The 24,253-nt window shown below is 39.3% G+C and overlaps 1 protein-coding gene across 1 annotated transcript; it reads right to left on the bottom strand.

The window, feature by feature from the left end:
* Positions 1–2,246: 2,246 nt before the first annotated feature.
* LOC109217803 lies at positions 2,247–6,634 on the bottom strand. The gene is made up of 3 exons (XM_019382075.1): positions 5,972–6,634; positions 5,543–5,761; positions 2,247–2,354 (listed from the first exon to the last, which is right to left on the bottom strand). The coding sequence occupies exons 1-3, from the start codon at positions 6,632–6,634 to the stop codon at positions 2,247–2,249; spliced, it is 990 nt and encodes a 329-aa protein (XP_019237620.1).
* Between the last annotated feature and the right edge of the window lie 17,619 nt (positions 6,635–24,253).

Here is a 24,253-nt window from a genome sequence, read left to right as displayed (position 1 = left end):
CTGGATAATAGACCCCAAGTACTTAAAACTTCCTCTCTTGAGGATGACCTGTGATCAAGCCTGACTTCTGCATCCGCTTCCCCTGTCATGTCGCTGAACTTACATTCCACATATTCCGTCTTAGTCCTACTCAACTTGAAACCTTTAGACTCCGAAGCCTACCTCCATACCTCTAGTCTCCCATAAACGTCGCGTCGTGTCTTATCAATCAGAACTATATCATCAGCGAACAACATACACCATGGCACCTCTCCTTGGATATGGTGTGTCAGTGCATCAGTGTTAACGAAATTATTCAAGGCATGTAAGGATAGACTAACACAAATAAGAATAGATTGACTATGAGAAATTTGGAACATGATATGTCTTTTCAGTTAAGGCATAAAAATAGTCTAAGTAGCCTAAACTGGTCAAATATCACGTACAACCCATCTACCCACTCGTCACCTTGCGTACACGGCTTTCACATAGCACAAATGAATCAATCAATATCAATCCTAAGGGGTAGTTCCTCCATACAAAGTTAGGCAAGACACTTACTTAAACTAGGCCAACCCAACAATCTAAAATAGCTTTTCCCCTAAAATTCACCTCCACGTGGCTCAAATCTAACCAAAAATAACTTAGTAACATCAAACAATGCAAGAGAAACCAATTACAATAAATAAAGCTATGATCTCTACATTTTTTTTCAAAAAGTCAACGTTGGGCCCTCCTTGGACTCGAATCCAAGCTTTCCCGAGCGAAGCTCGAACCATTACAAGCTCATACGAATTAAAACAGACTCAATCAGAGTCCAATAGCTCAACAAATTTGCCAAAACATCGCTCTTGGGTGTTTCTAACCCAAGAGTCCAACTCACACTAGTTGGGTCCTATATCTCCCAAAATACTCCTCCAAAACTCGCAAATTCGAGTATGTTGTTCTCCTAATGTTGAAGAACAAGGCCTCAAAGGGAATCGGTAAATAAATGCCTCTAACTCATTTTTAATTTTTAAAATTTAGGACATAACCCTAGGTCTTGATTTAAGGAATTAAATGCGTTTTCAATTAAAATCATGAATTAAAGCTTAAACCAAGGAAATGAATCAAAGGGAAATACTTAGGTTATGGTTTAGACCTTACCCCATGGAAGAAACTTGAATAACATCCTTGAATTCTCTCAATCCCAAACTTTCAAGATGAGAAAAACTCCAACAACATTAATAGCGAAAAATGCCCAGCTGTTCTGCCTCGTTTCTTGTGGTAAAGGATCCCAAAACACGCTTTTGATGCCTCCAATGGATTTCTCGTGAAATTCCAGTCAAGTTAGGCTTTTGAATCACTTCATTTGAACTTGTAATGAAGGAGATATGTTGGTTTCAATATTTAAAAATTGTGCAGATTTTTAATTACGAATCCAGTGGCAATTTGATAATTAAGCTGAAAAATCGGGCAACCCAATTCGTAGTAAAATGACCATATATTCGTCATACGATGTCGAAACTTGATGATTTCAATTGCTATGGTTCCAAAATTACTATACGGATATATTAGTTTAGTCGAAATATGAATCAAAGGTCGTTGCTACATATGGTAACTTTTACGCTCATATCGACGTCGAAACCGAAAACAATCACCATACAACCCAAACTTATCCAAAACTCATCGGAATTTAACCAAACTTTGTGGACATGTCCAAAATCATCATACATACTTATTGGAATAATTAAAACCTAATTCCGAGTCCGTTTACCCAAAAGTCAAACCTTGGTCAACTCTTCCAACTTAAAGCTTCTAAAACGAGAATCATTCTTCCAAATCAATCCTGTACCGCTCGAAAACCGAAACCAACCATACACGCAAGTCATAATACATAATATGAAACTACTCAAATTCTCAAACCATCGTATAGAATGCTAAAGCTCAAAACGACCGATCGGGTCATTACACTCTCCCCCACTTAAACATACGTTCGTCCTTGAACGTGCCAAGAGTCGTTCCAAAGCCATCAAATTGCCGTATAACCTCACCATACACATAACCATGCATGATCCCACGTCACTCTAATCCATATAAGCCCGACAACGCCTCCTAACAGAGGATCTTTACTTCAACCTTAGTCCATAAACCTTAAAACCCAAATCCCCAACATACATAACTCATTATATGACCGATTTTTGCATCTATGCACCGCATAACTCTGAACAAGCTGTATCAATCCAGAATCATATCTCAAGATATAATCACATGACATATCACATAACTCAAATACTCATTGCAATAACTTCCAACTGCAATAACTGCTCAACAACCAACCTGACACCATTAACAAACATCATATCAACTAAAACCTTGTTCGGAACCTTCGTACACTGCCAATGATGAAAGAAACATACCAAAACTCATAACCACCCATCATATTAACAAGTAGTGGATCTCTCTTGCCCGATAAGAACCATAGCCAAAATCTAAGACGACTAGTGACACAATTCTTACAAACATACCTTAATAAATGTCACGACCCAAATCCACTAAGGGTCGTGGTGGCACCGGAATCGCTGTCAGGCAAGCCAATCAAAATACTTAATCAAATTCTCATTTAAATATTTCCGAAAACACTTCTTTTATACATTTAAAACAATACATAGTAAGTTCCTCCGAATAAATAATGAAACATTTAACAACCTTTAAAATTTATGAATAAACCCAAATACATCCCAGAACCCGGTGTCACAAGTACATGAGCAATTACTAAGGAATCGAATAAAGTACAATAACTGTCCGGAGTAAAAGTGGACAGAAATGGAAATACCATATAATACTCCGAAGGAGACTCTGCTGACTGTGATTCGTCTCGATAAATGCAACTCACCTAAGTCTCCATATTAACCATGTCGCTATGCCACTAAGCCGCTAGCCACATACGAACCTGTGCAACAAAAATGCACAGAAGTGCAGTATGAGTACGAAAACAACGTGTACCCAATGAGTATCCCGTCTAATCTCGAAGAAGTAGAGACGAGATGGTCGACTTCGATACTTACTAGTGGTCCAATTATGATATATTATTAAGGCGAATAATCAAGGATTTATTAAGAATGACAGTAATTTCAAGTAAGTCATGAACAGGTGAAAGTTCCTTGTTTATATTAAAAGTCTCAAGGTTCATAAACCAATAGTTTCCAATTATCTCAAGTCGGGGGGAGCAAATATCAATCTCAAATAATCTCAAGGCACACAATACAAGCATGCGCAAATCATGCCGAGGACGTACGGCCCGCTCCAACAGAAAATATACTGTGCACTGCCGAGGGTCGAACGGCGCGAACAATAGATGCATCTGTTACCCCGCTCACGAACTATCCTGCGATGCGGTCAACATAAAATAAACAAATACCCTGCTCGCGAATCATACTTGCGACACAGGTACACATAGGGTTACATGCTCAAATAGCAAGTTAAGAATTTATCGGGGAACATTTATCCAAATAAAAGCAAATCCTCTTTTAACAATTTAAGAAAATGAAGTTTAATCCTTTTAGCAATTCATTTACTAATTCATTGTAACATAAGCAATTCAAACTGTCAACAAGTTTACAATTAATCCAAGTATAGCATGCCTTTGGGTCCTAGACTACCCGAACAATAGCATAATAGTAGCTACGCACGGACTCTCGTCACCTCGTGCGTATGTAGCCCCCACAAATAGGAGCACATAACCAACTAACTCACCTATGGGGACAATTCCCTCTTACAAGGTTAGAAAGGAGACTCACCTCGCCCGAAGATCCATAACCGGCATTCCACGCTCCTCCGAAGACTTAAATCGACGCACAATGCTCCAAAACTAGCCAAGGATTATACAAATCCATAATATATGCTCAATTACTCGCTACAATCCAATTTATAGCAATTCCTAACCCCGATCGAAAAGTTGACAAAAACGCCCTCGGGCCCACGTGCCCGGATTCTGAAATTTCTCGAAGATAAGGTTTACCCATGAACTCACGAACTCAAATATACGATTTTCTCCTAATTCCATACCCAAAATTGTGGTCAAAATCCAAAAATACTAATTTTCTAGGTTTTCTTCAAAATTCCAAAATTTCTACTAATTTACATGATTTTCTATATTAAAATCTAGATATAATCCAAGTAATTAACTTGCAATAGGTGGGAATCACTTACCTTGACATGGATGATGAAAATGGAGCTCCAAAATCGCTCCTAGGTCGGCTCCCATGGAGAAAATGAGATGAAATGAGCCAAACCCATTTCTTTTCACTTATACACTGCCCAGACGAGTCTTCATCACGTTCGCGAGACCCCCATCGCGTTCGCAAAGAAGAAAATTCCCAAAAATTATTTTTCATACTCTTCTCAGACAGCCTCTAGTATAATGGCCATAACCTTTTGTACATAACTCCAAATTACAAATGGTTTAATGTTTTGGAAACTAGAAACCAATATCTACAACTTTCATGTTTTGGTCATCTCCCAATTCCTTAAAGATTTTGAGATATAAGCTTCCAAAGTCAGCCCTGTGCAATACAAATTTCTTCTTTATCTTTCCGGACAGCCTATAGTGTACCAGCCATAACTTTTGGTACAAAAATACAAATTCCAAATGGTTTACATTTTTGAAAACTAAACACAAAGAGCTACAACTTTCATTTTTGGATCATCTCCAAATTGCTTATATATTGTGAGATATGAGCCTCCGAAGTCAGACCTGTGCAGCAGAGATTTCCTTCTACGCGAACGCGAGAACATCTCCGCGAACGCGAAGAACAGAGTCCCTGAGGCCAAATCCTTCTCCCCGAACGCGAGAGGATCCTCGCGAACGCGAAGAACAACACCAGATACCAGCATCAGCTATTTCAAAACAGCCCGAAATGATCCGAAACCACCTCAACATGACCCAGGAATGCAACTGAACTCAACCAGAACTCACACTTTGAAAACTTGGCGTACAACTGAGTATCCCTCAAAGTCTGAAGAACCACTCTAAGATGCTGCTCGTGCTCCTCCCGACTGCGGGAATATATCAAAATATCATCAATGAAGACTATCACGAACGAATCCAAGTAAGGCCTGAACACTCGGTTCATCAAGTCCATAAAAGCTGCTAGGGCATTTGTCAACCCGAATGACATCACCAAGAACTCATAATGCCCGTACCGAGTGCGAAAAGCTATCTTAGGGAAATCGGATGCCCTAATCCTCAACTGATGGTAGCCAGATCTCAAGTCAATCTTTTTTTTGATAAACTAACATTTTCATTTATCAAAATTGTTCTGTACATAGTAGGATCTGCTGACCAGCTCCTTTCCTCTTCCTGGACTATACTTAACTCCCACATCTCATAGATGTCTCCCTATATACTATATTAGTCAGCCATAAATGTTCATATCCTATACATTTGCTTCCTAATATAAGATTCTAACATAAACTGAGATACACATGAATACAGGATTCTCTAATAGCCTAACTATGGATATCTATTTAAAGCTTCCATATGTTCCTGCCAAGTTCTGTGTGTATGACTTTTGATGTGTACATATGAAGTGATCTCGCGGCATATCTGCTCTGCTGATGCACTTCCACTTTGAAATCTGATTAGATTCATGTCCCTCCATAAGCTGTGTAGTAGCATGCCAAACACTGCTGCAATAATGTTGCCAATTCCTTTCTTCTTCCTAGCATGGTAAGTCACCCAATGCAGTTCCTCCTCCCAAGCTTGGATCTGTCTTTCAATTCCCATCCATTTGAGCAATCTCTTCCAGATAGTACTTGTTTATGAGCACTCAAAGAATAGATGTTCAAATATCTCTTCATCCTGACCACAGAATACACACATTGAATTTACTTGAATGCCTATTTTCTGATATCGATCCACTGTTGGTAATCTCCTTTGAATGGCCAGCCACATATTGAATTTGTGCCTAGGATGTATCTGAGGATGTAATATCAAACTTTTCCAGTATACCTTCTGACCCTGAGGAGTTTGCAAATTATATAGCTTCTTTATGCTGAATTTACCTCTTGTGTTCTGTAGAGACTCCACTCTTTCTTGCACATTGCCTTGTAAAGTTGGTAGATTTAATATAAACTTCCTTTGCTCAATAATCTTCCTTACTACCCAAGCTGCACTCTTAGGTATAGGCATGGTGTCGTAGTATGTATGGATCCATCGAATCCACAAGCACTCTTTCTTCTTTGTGATTGCCCATAGATGCTTCACTATTGCAGCTTTGTTCCAGTTGCACAGGTTTATCACAATTAATCCTCCCATTGTTTGTGGTAAACAGACTCTGTCCCATGCTACCAAAGCTCTTCTAGATATATCAACCTGCCCAGTCCATAAGAAGGTTCTGCATACTGCCTCTATCATTTTGCTTATCTTCTTTGGTAGTAAAAAGACCTGAGCCCAATAAGACCGCATCCCAAAAATTACTGACTTGATCAGCTGCAATCTTCCAGCATATGATAATAGTTTTGAAGTCCAGCAACTGATCTTTGCAGTAATCTTTTCAACCAATGGCCAACACTGATGATTAGATAGCTTTTTGGAAGCTAATGGAACCCCTAAGTATTTAAAGGGTAAGCTGCTTTCATTGTACCCCAACTCCTGCAAGATAAGATCTTTCATCCTCTCAGATGTACCTGCAATGTATACTGAGCTTTTGTCAGGATTTGCTTATAGTCCTGATGCTTTTGAAAATTTCTGGAATGCATCCTGCATTAACTTAATTGACTGCAAGTCAGCTCTGCAGAACATCAATAGGTCATCAGCAAAACATACATGCATCACTCCAAGCTTTTTGCACCTTGGATGAAAGTGGAACTCTTTGTTTGCTGCCAGTTGTCTAAACTCCCTTTGCAAGTACTCCATAGCTAGCACAAATAAGTAGGGTGACATGGGATCTCCCTGTCTTATCCCCCTCTTGCCTTCAAATGGTTTTGTGAATCCTCCATTTAAAGTCAAGGAGTAGGATACAATTGTTATACACTCCATAATCCAGCATACAAATTTATGTGGAAATCCCAGCCCTATCATTATCCTTTTCAAATAGAACCAATCCAATGTATCATAAGCTTTTCTTAGATCAACGTTGAGAATATATCTTCCAGATATACCTTTCCTGGTGTAGCCTTGAATAGTTCGTGAGTGAATAGGATGTTGTCAGTTATATTCCTGCCTTCAATGAATGCTGATTGAGAGTCTCCAACTAAGTAATTCATTACTGCTTTTAATCTCCCAGTTATAATCTTTGTGATTATCTTGTATATGCTATTGGCCTAAAGTCCTTAACCTGTGTAGGATTAGGAACTTTAGGAATAAGAGTGATAGCAGTACTGTTTATGGCCTTTGACAGCTTCCTTGTCTAAAAGAACTCCAAGATATCAGCAATCACATCTTCTTTGATCACCTCCCATTGGTTAGTGTAGAATTCAACTGGAAATCCATCTACCCCTGGGGCTTTGTCAGTTGGCATGCTTTTAATAGCTCCAACTATCTCTTCCACAGTGACTGGCTTGATCATCTCTAACTGTTGTGACCTTGTTAGACAAGGTCCTTGTTTAATCACCTCAGCATCTGGACATGGGTGCACTGGTGATGATTCCCCCATTAGCTTCTTGAAGAATTCCAAAAATTGCTCCTCCACCTGTTTAGGATCTGTTAGTTTGATACCTGCATCATTGTGAATAGAGACAATAGCATTATTGTTAGTGCGCATCTTCCATTGAGCATGGAAGTGCTTGGTGTTTGCATCTCCATGTTGAATCCAACTTGCTCTGGACTTCTGTCTCATCACCTGCTCCTCAATGTTACTCCATTTCTCTACTTCTAATAATGCTTCCTTTTCTTCTTCTATGCTTTCCTGCCTTAAAGGTTGTATGGTTTGATGTTGTACCAGTTCTAACTTCTGCTTTGCTTGACTTAGTTTTTGCTGGTAAGCTGCCATATAGTTGTTCAAACCTTTTAATGCCTCCTTCAGTTTCCTGAGTTTATACCATGTCCTTGACTTTCCTGAATCACAGTCATTTTGCATCCAAACTTCTTTCACTATCCTTGTAAAATCAGGATGGTGAAGGACAGTGTTGTACAATCTAAAAGGCCTAGGATGCAGTTGTTGTTGAGTGATACCAGTCCTGCAATTCATCAATATAGGGGAGTGATCAGATACCCCAAGATTCAAATATTCTGCTTCAATATGCCCATTGTTCATCATCCAACTGAAATTCCCAAATGCCCAATCTATTTTGCTATAAACCCTCACATTTTCATCCCTTTTATTACACCATGTATAATACCATCCTGTGCTTTTCAAGGGAGTGAGATGCATTTTGTCTAAGAACTCCTTAAAATCCTTGTACCTCTGCCTGTGTAATAGGAGCTCCTATTTTATCCTCTGCTTGTAAAACATTATTAAAATCACCACTGATTAGCCAGTCACATGTAATATTGGAGCCTATACCCATAAGCTTCTCCCATAATTGCTGCCTTGAGTTCAATTCATTATAAGCATATACAACAGTGAAAAGCCATTTCTTCTGGCTAATATAGTCTTCCACTTCACAGTGTACAAATTGTGCATCAACCACCTGAATCTGAATGTTGATCTGAGGCTTCCACAAGAGCCAAATTCTCCCATTATATGCACAGTTATAGTTGAACTGCATTTTCCAATCCTTTACTGTTTTCACAGCTATTATTTTTGACTTATTCTCTTTCACCCTGGTCTCAACTAGCCCCATTACCTCTACCTTATACTTCTTCAGAAAGAGCATCAGCTCCTTCTGTTTAAAGGGCTTGTTCAGCCCTCTAATATTCCAAGTACTGATTATCATGGAGGTGTAGGGTGGTTTTGTCCACCCTGCCCAGTATCAGTTGAAATACCCCTTTGATTCAGAATCTCAAACCTATTTTTGGTATTGATTTGGCTAGTAGAACAACTTGGTTCTTCCACAGTAGACACAAGCACTCTTTTTTCATAACTTCTCTCATTCCTTATTACTTCTGAGAGTGTTGGAAATTCATCTCCATTTATCTGCCCAACTTCCATTTGTGATCCTACTGCATCTTCCTTAGTTCTGATCTCTTTTGCATTATCATCTTCCCCAGCTGTTGAAGCAGGCAACTCTTTTGCTACCCATTTAGTCTCCACTTTCCTTCTTCTTTTTCCCCTTCTCCTTCTTTTGTTCTGTTCTACAAATTCTCCATTTCCTCCTTTTTCCTTGTTCTATCTGCATTCTTCTGTGGTGTGCCCAACTTTTGCACAGTCTATACAAAATTTAGGCTCCAGTCATACTCTATACTTTGATGAATTACTCCCACAGGAGTTTGAAGTAAGATATCATTTGGAAGAGGATGAGAAATGTCTGCTTCTACAAGGACTCTAGCAAATGAAATTTTATCCATCTCAGCAGTGTATAGATCTGTGTACATTGGCTTTCCTATACTACTTGCCATTTTTCTTAGGGCCTCAACTGACCAAAATCCCACTGGTAGATGTGGAAACCTTGCACAAATTGGAATAACATTCAAACAATCAGGATTAAAGACAAAGTCAAGTGTCCAATTCTTCAGGATAAATGGTTTATTATGAAAGGTATAAGGCCCTGTTTGCATGATTTTGTCTCTATCTTCAAGGGTATCAAATCTAAATATGTAGTATCCATCATCATGGTACAATATCTTTGGAGAATTAACAAAATACCACACATTTTCAACATAGTTTTCCATAGATTTGAAATATGGATTTTCACCCAATACGTACCCTATGAGTGCAGTATTCCAGTAATTCTGCTGTTCCTTGATGTCTTCCTCTTCAATTGTTACTACAATTGTATCACCCTGCAGATCTGGTGGGATGTATGTGGGAGGCTTCCCCATTTGAACGCTCTGATTCCTCTTGTAAGGCTTCTCCTCACCAATTCTGTTTCCTTGTTTAGTTGGTTCCTGTTCCATTGGTTCCTATTCCATTGGTGCATGTTCCTGATTCATGGAAGTAGGTTGTGCTGTAGTTTTAGCTAGGTCAGAAAATTGGAGCTGGCGTGGGATCTCTTCACCTGTTCTTCTCGCTGCTCGTTTCACAGCAAGGTTCTGGTGGATATTAGCTACATCTTCATCTGGGTCTTCACTTATAGTTTGGAATTGAACTGGAAGGCGCTTCCAAATGTTAATGGCTTTACATGCGATAGTACAGTATTTCCTGGTGTGACTAAGCTCGCCGATGGCTTTTTAGCGGTGGTGGCCAGAATTGTCATGCTTCCCGTGCACATTAGCAAGCTCTGCTTAACATGCGCCGAGAGAGAACCATTCGGCCTCCTATTATTTGGTCAAAGAATTTCAACTAGCCAAGATTTCAGCACTTTTATCCAAACACGTAACTGCTCTCAAGTCAATCTTTGAAAATACCTTGGCACCCTAAAGCTGATCGAACAAATCATTAATCCTCGGCAGCGGATACTTATTCTTAATTGTAACCTTGTTCAATTGCCGGTAATCTATACACATTCGCATCGATCCATCCATCTTCTTAACAAACAACACCGGCGCACCCCAAGGCGAAACACTGGGCCTAATGAAACCCTTCTCAAGCAAGTCTTGCAACTGCTCCTTCAACTCTTTCAACTCAGGCGGGGCCATACGATACGGCGGAATAGAAATGGGCTGAGTGCCCGGAGCCAAATCAATGCAGAAGTCAATATCCCTGTCGGGTGGCATACCCGGTAGGTCTGAAGGGAATACCTCAGGAAATTCATGAATAACGGGCACAAACTCAATAGAAGGAACCTCAGCACTAGAATCACGAACATAGGCTAAATAGGCCAAACACCCCTTTTCGACCATACGCCGAGCCTTTACATAAGAGATAACACTACGGGTAGAATGACCAGGAGTCCCTCTCCACTCTAAACGGGGTAAACCCAGTAAAGCTAAGGTCACAGTCTTGGCATGACAGTCCAAGATAGCGTGGTAAGGTGATAACCAGTCCATCCCTAATATGACATCAAAATTGACCATGTCCAGAAGAAGCAAATCCACACGAGTCTCAAGACCTCCAATCACAACTATACATGAATGATGGACTCGATCTACCATAATAGAATCACCCACCGGTGTAGACACATAAACAAGAACACTCAGAGAATCACTAGGCATGACCAGGTACGGTGCAAAATAAGATGACACATACGAGTACATAGACCCTGGATCAAATAACACTGAAGCATCTCTATCACAAACCAGAACGGTACCTGTAATAACTGCATCTGAAACCTCAGCCTCGGGCCTAGCTGGAAGAGCATAACATCGGGGCTGGGCCCCACCATCCTGAACTGCATCTCTGGGACGGCCTGCTGCTGGCTGGCCTCCACCTCTAGCGGTCTGAGCTCCACCTCTAGGACCTCTACCTCCACCTCTAGCACCTCTACCCCACCTCTAGCTGGCTGGGCGGGCTATGGAACACTCGGTGCCTGAATCATGGCACGGGAACCTTGATGCTGAGAGCTACTCGGTGCTCGAGGGAAATATCTAGCAATGTGCCTCGTGTCGCCACAAGTAAAACAAGCCCTCGACTGCTGGGGCTGACGACCCTGAAAACTCTGAAGCGGCGGTGCACTGATAGGAGCTGGTGGTGCATTGTAGGACTGCTGATCAGAATGCTACATATGAGGACCTTGACCACCTGAAGCACCGTGAGAAACCTGAAGTGCCAACTGAAAAGGCCTAGGAGGATGGCCTCTACCATACAAATCCCTACCTCCAGACGAGGTACCACTGAATCGGCTTGAAAGACGGGGCCTCTTCTCTGACCCATGACCATCTCCCTGTGACAGAACCATCTCCCCTCTCCTGGCCACAATGGCCGCCTCCTGAAAAGAGATCTCACTCCCTGTGTCCCTAGCCATCTGAAGACGAATCGGCTGAATAAGTCCATCAATGAACCTCCTCACCCTCTCTCTCTATCGGTGGGGAGTATGATAAGAGCATGACAAGCCAAATCAATGAACCTGGTCTCATACTGGGTGACAGTCATGGAACCCTGCTGGAGACGCTCAAACTGTCTCCGATAGGCCTCTTTCTGAGTGATAGGGTGAAACTTCTCCAGAACTAGCTAAGTGAACTGCCCCCAAGTCAAAGCTAGTGATCCGGCTGGTCTAGCCAAGCAATAATCTCTCCACCAACTCTTGGCGGATCCAGATAAGCGAAAAGTAGCAAAATCGACCCCGTTGGTCTCCACTATCCCCATGTTCCTGAGAACCTCATGACAGCTGTTGTGAGCACGTGATTTTTGCCCTACATGAATTACTCCCATAATTTCAAAACAAAATAATTTCTTTCAGTATTTACAATATTGTGTATTTTTGTGGCATTTTATTTTAATTGTTTGCATTTTGTCTGTGCATGTTAATTTTGAAAAAAATACAAAAAAATAAGTTGCATTTGCATTTAGGATTTACTTCTACATTTTAGGATTAAGTAAAAATTAGTTGTTTTATAAAATGGGAAAATCACAAAAAATAGTTTATTTTGCACCTTTTAATTTTAATTTTGAATTTTGGTAGTTTTTTTCCTTTAATTTGTTTTTTTCCTTTAATTTGTTTTTTTCCTTTAATTTCCTTTATGAGTTAATTAATTCAATTTGATAGGTTAATTTGATTTTTAATTTTAATCTAGGTTTTTATTTTAATTTTGGAAGAAGAAAAATGAATTAAAAAGGAACTAAAAAGAAAATTGAAGTGAAAGAAGAGTATTAATTGGGCCAAGTTTTAATTTCACCAGGCCCAGACGAATCCCCCTTGAGACCCAGCCCAAGCCTGCCCAACCCGTCCCCTGTAACCCGGTCCAGCAACCCCATTCAAAAACGACGCCGTTCTGCCCAGGTTAATCTCATCCGTTGATCCTTCAAGATCCAACGGTTGAGAACTAAGTCTCAAATCCCTTATAACTGTCCGAAAAATTAATTAATCCTAAAACCATACCCCTCTTCCTCGTACCAACGCCTCCCCTGTAACGCCGGTGTCGGCCGCCCTCGCCCCACCGTCTACCACCGTCCCTCCGCCGTTCGCCGCCGGCCGGAAATCGTCGCCGCCGGCGGCGATGCTCCAAATCCGCCCAAAATTTCACCACAAGTTCCCCTTTTCCTCCTCTTTCCAAATCCCCAAATACCATCCCTCAATTCCTAGCCAAACTTCTCGAATATTGGATCGAATTTTTGGCCAAAATGCAAACACGTCCAAAGGCACCCAAATTCACACCACCATACCATCTCAGTCCCCTCGTTATGAATACGATCATATTTTTCCTCAAATCATCCTCCAACGCCTCAAATAATTCAAACAATGCTCGTCGTCTCCGCCGTGTCCGGTGGCGGTCATCCCAAACCATCCCAAAATTACACCAAAGCTTCTCCTCACTCTTCTCCTTCCGAATTTACAGTCAATAGGCTTCAAATCTTCCTCAAGCAATAACCCAGAACCCTAATTGCTCACTGTTTTGGGGCTTTTGTGATTTTGGGTGATAATAGCCCTTAATCATGTGTTTTCTTATGAAAACACATGATTAAGGACGGTTTTTACCTAAATAAGGCCAAGAAATCTACCAGAGTCGAGTCTGAATTCGAGTCCAGAGGTATTCCATTTTTCTTTATTTTTCCTTCTGTTCTCTCTTTGTTTTAGATGTTTATTTCGTTGTCCTATTTTTGTTCTGTGGATTCTGACTGTCATATGGCATGAATAAATTCTGATTTATTTCATATCATGATAATTCTTTTTCATTATTATTTGCCCGATTGTAGGTGTACTGTTCTTAGTTTAATAATAACAATTCTTAGGATACGTTTTGATTAATTCAAGTCTTAAAATAAGTTTAACTAGATTTTTATAGTCTATTGATTAGAGTTAATTTCATAACTAGTTATTTTGTCCAGTTAGTTTGATTGATTTTAACCTTAGTAGGTTATCCATAGTTAAGTGAACTGCTTGGTTATAGCTGATGATCTTTAACTAGGGTAAAAAGGGTTGAGGTTTGGTTTAACTAGGGTTAGTAATTTCAGGGGTAGTCAAGGGTAGTATAGGCATGGGAAATGGTAGTTTAATCAGATTTAGTAAATATTGAAGTAGGGTAAGGGTAGAATAGGAATTGTAATGGGCATAGAACCTTCTAGGATGGACTATAGTATAGATTTCAATAGAGTAGGTGTAGTTACTTGTGTAACAAGTCAGAAAATAAAGGGTAAACACTAAAAATAAAAAAGGGACTAGAAGTGTAAAGGAAAAATCTGATAGAGCTTTAGTTTTGTCTATAAAAGGGATGCCCATTGCCTTGTTGAGAAAGTTTTTTTTTGGCAGCGATAAAAACCCCTCCCGGACTCTTCAGAAGGTGGAGATCAGAATCACCTTCAGATTCCAATCCTTAATCCAATTGTCTAGTTCATTAAGGATCAGAAGTGATTTGCACTCATCTGATTCTGCTCGACATTGATATTTAGAAGCTGTACAAGTCAGATGTGCATGAGATTTGCTTAGTTCTAGTTGATTGTTGGTTGCTTACTGGTCGTGTTAAGTGCTGAGTTCATTTCTGGCTATTTGGTGCTATTTTGGGGTGGATCTGTGGATTCTGCTTGGTTTTCCAACTTATCCTGAATTGCTGAACATTTTATGGGCTATTATACTCATCTATTGATTGCTGCTGGGTTTTAACTCATTCCTGAACTGCTACTGGGAATTGTTACTGCTGCTGACTTCTTCCTTTTCTGTTTGATTCAAATGTTCAGGTACACATCTTGTACTTCCTAGGCATCTGAAGTGAAATGAAGTGCTGATCATGCCTCTCTTATTGGAATCCTTTGTTTTAACTTGTGATTGATTAGGACTCTATTATTGTATGTAATCACTAAGGACTGTATAACTGGACTGAATATCTGGACTGTGTAATGGATTTTAATTCTGATTATGTTAATTCACACATTAGCATCCGATGTTTAACTCCTGTAATTAAAACTGGGCAGTATTAGGCTGATATGATTGGACTGTTTCGATTTCTATTTTTATGTCAATAGGACTGCCTATTGCAGTTGTTTGTATGAACAAGTGTGGTAGAGTAATGTAACATACTAGCCTGATAAGTTGAAGTTGGAATAGAATAAGGACTTGAACATCTTAAGTTTGATACCTCCATATTATTAATCATCACCTTAGTCTAGTTATCCCGTATCTATTTCTGAAATTATTTGCAGCGAGTAGTGGATACCTCCATATTATTAGTCTCTACTGATATGCGACCCCGTCCAGTAGCCCCTCACTTGGGCCGGCGTTAGCCCTGGGTTTAATTGGCCTCTCAGGATCTGGGCTGATCAATGTGTCTTTCTATTTGGGTTAAGTTGAAGCCCAATGTGACGAAAACCCAATCCACCATAGGTTCTGGTACGGGTTTTGGACCACCCAGGCAAGTATTAATGAAATTAAACTGCGTTACAGGTATAGTCACTAATAGAAGAATTATAGTCCTTTTAGGATATCCTTTAAAATACTCGAGGTGCGCCGCGCCAAATAGAATCACAAATTGCGTGGCCCCCTTAATCGTATTTAAAATATTTAGACCCCGGGAAGAGCCATTTAGCGAATTTCATGGTCTCTCACAAAGTTAATAATACGCTAGTTGCTTTAGGCGCGTATTTTAATAATATTACTTTCCTAAATTCGGGTGCACATTTATGTGACCCAAATCCAAATCTCAACGAAGTCGAGATGTGTTAATAATCACGGGTGCACTGGTGCGACGTGGTTTGAGGCGCATTTTCACGACGCTGCAATTCTTATTAAAAATAGAAATAAAAGCGGTTTACTAGTAAAAGCGCATAAGCCAGAACATGTTTTTGAAATCAAATAAAATCAAATATAACAGTTGAGCGACCGTGCTAGAACCACGGAACCCGGGAATGCCTAACACCTTCTCCCGGGTTAACAGAATTCCTTACTCGGATTTCTGATTCGCGGACTGTTAACAGAGTCATAATTTCCTCGGGTCGGAATTCAACCGGTGACTTGGGACACCATTAATCTCCCAAGTGGCGACTCTAAATATTAATAATAAATCCCGTTCCGATTGTCCTTTAATTGAAAAAACTCCTTTACACCCTAGCGGGTGTAGGTAATTAGGAGGTGTGACACTCCTAGTTAATTGAATAAACTCATAACCATACCCATTATACCCAAAAAGCAAGCTTCTAAAGCTTCATCAATGACCGCCACTGCCGTACGATATGTGATTTAAGCATCAGACAAGGAAGACGAATCCGAAGGCCAGTGTGTGTAGACTCCATCCCCAATCGAAGGATTTTCTGATAGGAATCACAGAGGGTATTTAGGAATATCCAGGAAAATACACTACTGAGAAGGGCAGCGACGGTGAAGTGCCGGAAGGGACAACGACTGATGTGGTGGTTATAGACGATGCTAAGGATGAGGAGAACAACAAAGATTTTGTCGGTGAGCTATCTCTGCTGGAAGGCGGTAAATCGTGTGTGGATGGGTTGCAGGTCTTGGAGATTGGAGGCTGTGAATGATGTAAGTGTATTTCACTTCATACTGCAAAAGATAGATTACACCTAGAATATATACACAAAGCTAGAGACATAATTTCAAGAGTGTATCCCTAAGATCATGGCTTTTACCCACAATCTTTGACTTACCATTAAAAACAATCTAACATATAATCTAATATTGAAATACTCTCCGACAAAATGTAAGTCTTAACACTCTCCCTCAAGCTGGAGCATACATGTCATATGCTCCAAGCTTGCTACAGATGTATTCAATCTGAGCCCCTCTAAGGGACTTAGTAAGGATATCTGCCGATTGGTCATTTGAACCGACAAAGCTAGTGGAAATGCATCCGGACTCGATCTTCTGCCTAATAAAATGACAATCCACCTCTATATATTTCATTCTTTCATGAAAAACTGGATTTGAAGCAATAGGGCAGCCTGATTGTTGCATATAAGCTCCATCTGTTTGAACTCAACACATTTTAACTCTTGGAGGAGTTGTTTCAACCAAATAAGCTCGCATGTAGCAAGGGCCATCGCTCGATATTCTGCTTCTGCACTATATCTGGAAACAACATATTGCTTTTTGATTTTCCAAGAGATTAGATTTCCCCCAATCATGATACAGTACCCAGAAGTAGAGCGTCTATCTGACGAAGAACCTGCCCAATCAGCATCAGAATATCCAACAATGTTTGTGTGACCTTTGTCTTTATATAATAGTCCTTGCCCTGTAGCTTTTTTGATGTATCTTAGGATGTGAATTACTGCGTCCCAATGATCTTTACACGTAGCTTGGAGAAACTGACTAACCACACTTACTGCAAATGAAATATCAGGTCGTGTGATAGTAAGATAATTCAGTTTACCAACCAGTCTTCGATATCTGCCAGGATCATTCAATGGCTCCCCCTGTTCAGGGACGAGTTTGACATTTGGATCCATAGGAGCGTCAATGGGTTTGTAGTTTAACATGCACGTTTCCTCTAGTATGTCAAAAGCATATTTTCTTTGTGAGATAGCAATACCGGTCTTGGATTGTGCTACCTCGATTCCCAAGAAATACTTTAACTTCCCCAAGTACTTGGTTTGAGAGTGACTGAATAGATGCTGCTTTAGTTGAGATATTCCTTCTTGATCATTTCCAGTTATGATAATGCCATCAACATAAACAACCAGATAAATATTATTTTCTGGACCATTATGTCGATAAAAAACGGAGTGATCTTCTTCACTTTGAGACATCCTAAATCGTTGAACAACATAGCTAAATCTGCCAAACCATGCTCTCGAAGATTGCTTAAGGCCATATAGTGAACGTTTCAGACGGCATACTAAGTTTGACTCCCCTTGAGCAACAAACCCAGGAGGTTGCTCCATATAAACTTCCTTTAGCAAACTCACCATGTAAGAAAGCATTCTTTATATCTAGTTGATGAAGCGGCTATCAGCGCATTTCTGCTAAGGAGATAAGCAGTCGGACGGATGCAATTTTGGCAACGGGAGAGAATGTGTCACCATAATCGAGGCCATAAATCTGGGTGTATCCTTTAGCAACAAGGCAAGCTTTCAGCCGATCAATTGTTCCATCTGAACCAACCTTTATTGTATAGATCCACTGACATCCAACAGTAGATTTTCCTTCACTGGACCAATTCCCAAGTGTTATTGGTCTTAAGAGCAGTCATTTCTTCGATCATAGCTGTCACACCTCCTTTTTACACCCCGAGGGTATATGGGAGTTTTTTCAATTAAAGTGACATTATTCGAAATGGGATTATTTAATTTATCAGAGACGCCACTTGGAATAGTTTATTTGTTGTCCCAAGTCACCGGTTCATTTTAAAATCCCAAATCGAGGAAATTTTGACTTTATTAAAAAAAAGTCTGCGAAACCAGAAATTCTAAATAAGGAATTCTGTTAACCCGGGAGAAGGTGTTAGGCATTCCCGGGTTTCGTGGTTCGAGCACGGTTGCTTAAACTATTAATATTGGCCTATTATCTGATTAATTTCGTATTTTAAACCTATGTGCATTTTTTACGACTTTTTAGCCGCTTTTACTGTCTTTTAGGAAAACTCAATGTTATTTAAAACACATCTTAAACCACGCTACGTGTAATACACCCGCGGTTCGCGACACGTTTTATTTAACATTATTGGAAATTGAAGTCGGGTCACATGAAATGTACACCCGGATTTTAACAATTACAAATCACAACTACGTCGCGGGAGCCGTACCCATAGCCATGATAATTTAATGTAACGCGCCTAAAGCAACTACGAAGATTCATTTCTAATATCTAAGTTACAATATTTGTGAGGTCCATGGATGATCTAATTTATGGATGGCACACCTCAACCCTCTTTTTTTTCTTTAAAGGAAAAGTATTTAACTAGCAACTACGAATGTTAGCTCTTAATCTAATTTATAAGGGCCATGAGTTATGGGCTTTATTTGTGAATGGCACACCTCGATTTATTTTAATAAAATGGTTGCATTTTAATTAACTAAGACTAAGGATACTTGTATTTAAATCCTAATTTGAATTTCAAACTAAGAATTCTTAACTTAAAGTGTGGGAAGGCTAAGCTTTTAAATTCCTTTTGAGAAGGAGTTTGTGCCAGCGATGGCCCATTGATTATCTACCTAAGGGTAATCAGCAACCTTAAAACCATATTTGGGCTGGAATTCGTTCCAGAAAGAAAGGACTCAAAGGCGTTTTTGCAGAGTCCAAATGGAACAGCTCATATTGGGCTTATATGTAGGCGGGCCCAGTTGCTACACATTTTCTAGCTGGGCCTATCCACCTCTACGATTAACCGTACTTGCATATTTATAACAACCAAACTTCAGTGTATACGAAAACTAACCAAACCAGATTATTTCATGCTTAAAATTCAAAGCAATAAAAGAAGAAATCAACCAACTTCATCTCAACACAATCAAACAGTTAACATACAATTTTGCAAACTTAATTTATATTAACCTTATAACCACACATACAGGGAGGATGTTTGAATTCAGTATCTTGAACAACAGCAACCAAAAAAAAACCAACCAATAAGCAGGTAAACAGAGAATAGTAATGCAACCAGAGTGTCAAAAATAGATGTCCATTTCAAAACACTTACAACTTTACATGACTACTAGATCATGACAAACATATAAAGCATAAGAAATCACATAAGTGAACCCAAGTCAAGCATGTGAGTCCAAGATGTGTACCTTTATCAGCAAAATAGACAATAAAAGCAAATAGCTCTCTGAAAACTGGATGGAAACAACAGCAAAATACAGCAGCAACAACCCAAAATAACCCAGAGATTTAAATCAAATCAAAACCAGCTTCGAAATCAGAAAATCCAGGTAAAGGAACCAAGGAAATCTTCCACTTCAAACCATATTTCTCAGCTTGTGAAAACCAAGAATAAGAAGTTTTGGATGTTTTCTAAAATTTCTGAAATCTTGATCTTTTTTCAGAAAAGAAGAGAGAACTTTTGTGCAGAGAATAATGCTGAGTCTGTGTGTGAGTGAGAGAATGTTTCCCTTTTATAGAGTGCACCAAAAAAGCATCAAAAAGGAATATCCTAACCTAAAAATTCTGAAAATCAGAATAGTACAATATTTTTTACAGCTGTCTGTCCTTTTCCTTATCCAATACCAGCATTTTAGGCTAAGGATGGGGACAACTGTGCAAAGTCTAGAAGATTCTGATATTAGCCTATGTAAAAGTCCATTTTTACCCTTTTAATTACTGACTATCTAAACTTTGCCCTATGTTCTGATTTCAGATCAATTACAACCATTTTAAGACCTTCAATCAAGTGATTAGGTTGCCTAATGGTATTGCATTTCATTTTCTGAAATTAAACTAAAGTTTAAATTGCTACTCAGAGGTTCAAACCTAAAGTTAAAATCAGTTAATCCTAATCAATCAAAACATGTAGGTAATCAACTCAGATTCAAAGAACTATTGAAATCCAGCATGCTTAGGCCAAGAAAACCAAGAATCAAAACTAGCTAAATTCAAAACAATGAAATGAAGTTGAATCCGGCTAAAGCTAAAGTAAGCGGGAATTGGCTAAATAGGCTATTGATTAACCTTTTAACACCATCTTAATTACCTTAACAAAACTTTGCAAGAACAACAAAAAACAAACAAAACCAGACAAACAGCAAGAATTAAAAATAAAAATAAGGGGAAACCTAAAATCATAAGAAACTAAACCTAATTATTCCAACCTAAACAATCTGAACCTAGGTGACATTCAATTTCTAATTGATGAAATCTTGAAACATGCAATTAACGAAGCTAATAGACAGAAAAGAAGACCTAAATTATACGGCTAAATCAAAAGCAATTATCATGAAGGGGAATCAAAAAAGGCAAAAGAAAACTAAAGAAATAGTAAAAGAAAATACCTATTGCTCATTTTCTTTCAACCATAACACTGGCCATACTCGGAATTCTGACCCAAATCATCGGGGTAAATATGAACTTTAGACAACCATCAATCGACTGCTCTTATCAAGAGCAATGGATTCATGGAAGTCTTTGGATTCAAAGCCCCCCACCCCCCACCCCAACAAATGCCGAAAATTTGGAAGTGAAAGAAGGTTAAGGTTCTCAGGACCTCAGATTCAAATTCGAGGAAATTGAGGCTGATTCGAAGAGGATTAATGGTGGTTTAGGGTTCAGAGGGGTGCAAGGATTATAGGGTGTGAATTTGGAGCAATTTGGGTAAACTAGGGTTTTGGGGATTCTGATTTCGATCTAATATTCGAAGGGTTTAAGAAGGATTTGGGGAAATTGGTTAGGAGATTTGGAAAGGGGAGATGACGAGGGTTCTGGGCTGTTGATTTGGGGAGGTTTGGAGGTGGTCCGCCGCCGTGAGGCGATTTTCGGTCGGCGGACCACGACGGAGACGGCGAGGGTAAGTTGGGGGCGGCTAGGGTTTCTTATTTGGGAGTGTGAGAAAAGAAATGAACTGAGTTTAGGGGTTTGGGGGGGTGACTAGTTTTAGGACAGTTATATGGTAATTAAGAGGCCAGTTCCGAGCCGTAGGATCAAAAGAATCCAACGGCTGTGATTGAAAGAACAGGAAACGACGTGGTTTCATCTCATTAGAGGTGGACCGGGTAGGCTGGCGATTTGGGCTTGGACTTGGGTAAATTTGGAACGGGTTTGGCATTAAAATCAGCCCAAAATATTCAAAATTAAGCCTTTTGTTCAATTACCTAATTCTTTCCTTTTATTTTGTTTTTGTTTTTCTTTTTTTTTCCTAAATTAAATCCTAAATTAATCTAAATTGTAAAATTAAACTAATTAACTAATTACAAAAATTATAAAATTACTATGATCCTAAATTAGAAGAGAAAAATCACTAATCTAAAAATGAAAAGGTAAAAATGAGCTATTTTTTTTTATTTTTAATAAAACAAATAATTAACTAATTAATCCTAAAAATGTGAAAACAAAACCTAAATGCAATGCATGATATTTTTCTGACATTTTTCATGGTTTTTAATAAAAATAAACGTGCACAAAAATGCAAACAATTAATAAAATCCTACAAAATGGCAAATAATTGGAAAAAATCTATTTTCTTGGGATTTTATAGGACCAGTTCATATAGGGAAAAAATCACATGCTCACAGCTGCTCCTCTTTGCTCGGAAACACGAAGGGTTTTCGGGCAAAGATAAAATGAGCAATTACGAGCAATTTTTGCCCGTTTGAAACTCCACGAGAAGCATCTTTTGAAAAAGTCTGACCGAACCTTGCTTCGGAGGTTGCCTACATATCCTTGGCTATAAAGGAATCAGGTCAGTGTAGTTCTGGAAGTTTTGGTAGCTGGGACTACCGGAAAACTGTGATTTCACTACTGTTGCTGCTGTTTCTTCTTGCTGAGCTCCTTATTACACCGAAATAAAAGATGAAAAGCTAAACTAGCTAAGCCTATCAACTACGAGTTACAAGATTCCTATCTATAAACCTTCTAAAGCTTGATCTTGAGTCTTGGCCATAAGCAATTATTCTTTAGAGAAATACGTATAAAACTGAGATTTTATTGTAATGATATATCAACTGAATTCAACGATTCCCAACTCTTTTTAAATATAAACTTTTCGGGAGAAATTTGTCTTAATTTATAATTCCAAACACACCTTTCATCAATTTGGTTCTCTCAAATAGTAGTCAAAATAATACAAGTCTGTAGCTTAGATTGTCCAATCTCTGTGGGATGATATCATAAACTATACTAGAATTTGACAGAGTACGAGCAGCAAATCCTATACACACAAGCTTCGTCATCGTCAATGTACCATATTATTTCTAGTTTAAAACCTCCACAAAATGCCTTCCAAAACAGCCCCATACGTCTAGCACCTTAATTCTTATAGTCAATCACTTGTTTTTCATCTTTTCTTCTTCAATCAACTTAATTAACACCTAGGAAAGCTTAGCAAAAAACATTATCAAATTATTTCTCACAATTTTCAGCCACCACAAACCATATTTGTAACCACAAAATAGTCCAACCAAAAAGACAACCGTATCCCATGTTCCTTCAAGTGCATCTTATGATTTTTCACTCAAACAACACAACAAACACAAGATTAACCTTAGGCACAATCAAGAATATATTATACATATCTTGGACAGCAGCTACTACTCGAAACCCCATCCCAACTTAACTCACAATAGCCCTCAATCACACAAACAACATCATAGAAGTATTCTCTTGTAGTCTTTAACACCTTTGATGAGGATTTGAGTTGATTTCTCTTGAGTTTAGTTCTTGGAACCTTGGACAAGTTCTTTGAGAGTTTGAGAGTGTTTTGCAGTAATTGATCTTTGGATATTGATGAAGTATAATGGATAAAACACTTATAGCCACGCTCAATCTCAAGCAGTGGTAAGCTGCCTGCTTGGCAGCTTGAGCAGTACCATTNGACTGCACCAATTATCATTGCCCCGGATTGGGGGCAACCCTTTGAGTTGATGTGTGATGCGAGTGACATAGCTGTGGGAGCTGTGTTGGGACAAAGGAGAAATAAAATCTTTCACTCCATCTACTATGCGAGCAAAACTCTGAATCCAGCCCATATGAATTACACAGTTACTAGAAAAAGAGTTGCTTGCAGTGGTGTGGGCATTTGACAAGTTTAGATCATATCTGGTGGGGACCAAAGTCATCGTCTACACAGATCATTCAGCTATCAGGTATCTGTTTGAGAAGAAAGACGCCAAGCCGGACTGATTCGGTGGGTCCTTCTCTTACAAGAGTTTGACTTAGAAATCCGAGATCGCAAAGGAACAGAGAATCAAGTGGATGATCACTTGTCCAGATTAGAAAATCGGAACCATGTGGTTGAAGGGGGTGCAATCAAAGAAACATTCCCTGATGAGCAGTTGTTGGCAATCACCTCAAGCACATCCCCGTGGTATGCATATTATGTGAACTTTATTACAAGTGGGTGACACCACCAGAATTGACACCAGACAATAGAAGAAGGTTCTTCCATGACGTGAGGCTCTACAGTGTGGGATGAGCAATTCTTATACAGGCTCTGTGCAGATCAGTTGGTGCGGAAATGTGTTCCTGAGGAGGAAATGAGTGCCATATTTCATAGCTGTCACANCCGTACGCCATACCGGAGGTCATCACGGACTGGTGACAGATCGCCCGAGAAGTGACTACG

Source organism: Nicotiana attenuata, unplaced genomic scaffold, assembly GCF_001879085.1.
Source record: "Nicotiana attenuata strain UT unplaced genomic scaffold, NIATTr2, whole genome shotgun sequence".
In the NCBI taxonomy this organism is placed as follows: domain Eukaryota; kingdom Viridiplantae; phylum Streptophyta; class Magnoliopsida; order Solanales; family Solanaceae; genus Nicotiana; species Nicotiana attenuata.
The sequence above is the reverse complement of the archived record's forward strand: the minus strand, read 5'-3'. Positions and strand labels throughout refer to the sequence as shown.

Bases quoted from the DNA above. Each gene is read 5' to 3' on its own strand.
- LOC109217803 (XM_019382075.1), bottom strand. From the start codon at position 6,634: ATGAAAGATCTTATCTTGCAGGAGTTGGGGTACAATGAAAGCAGCTTA. The intron at 5,762-5,971 runs GTATACTGGAAA...ACTATCTGGAAG, and splicing joins AAACTCCTCAGGGTCAGAAG to AGATTGCTCAAATGGATGGG. The intron at 2,355-5,542 runs GTACACATCAAA...CATCATTGGCAG, and splicing joins GCCGCGAGATCACTTCATAT to TGTACGAAGGTTCCGAACAA.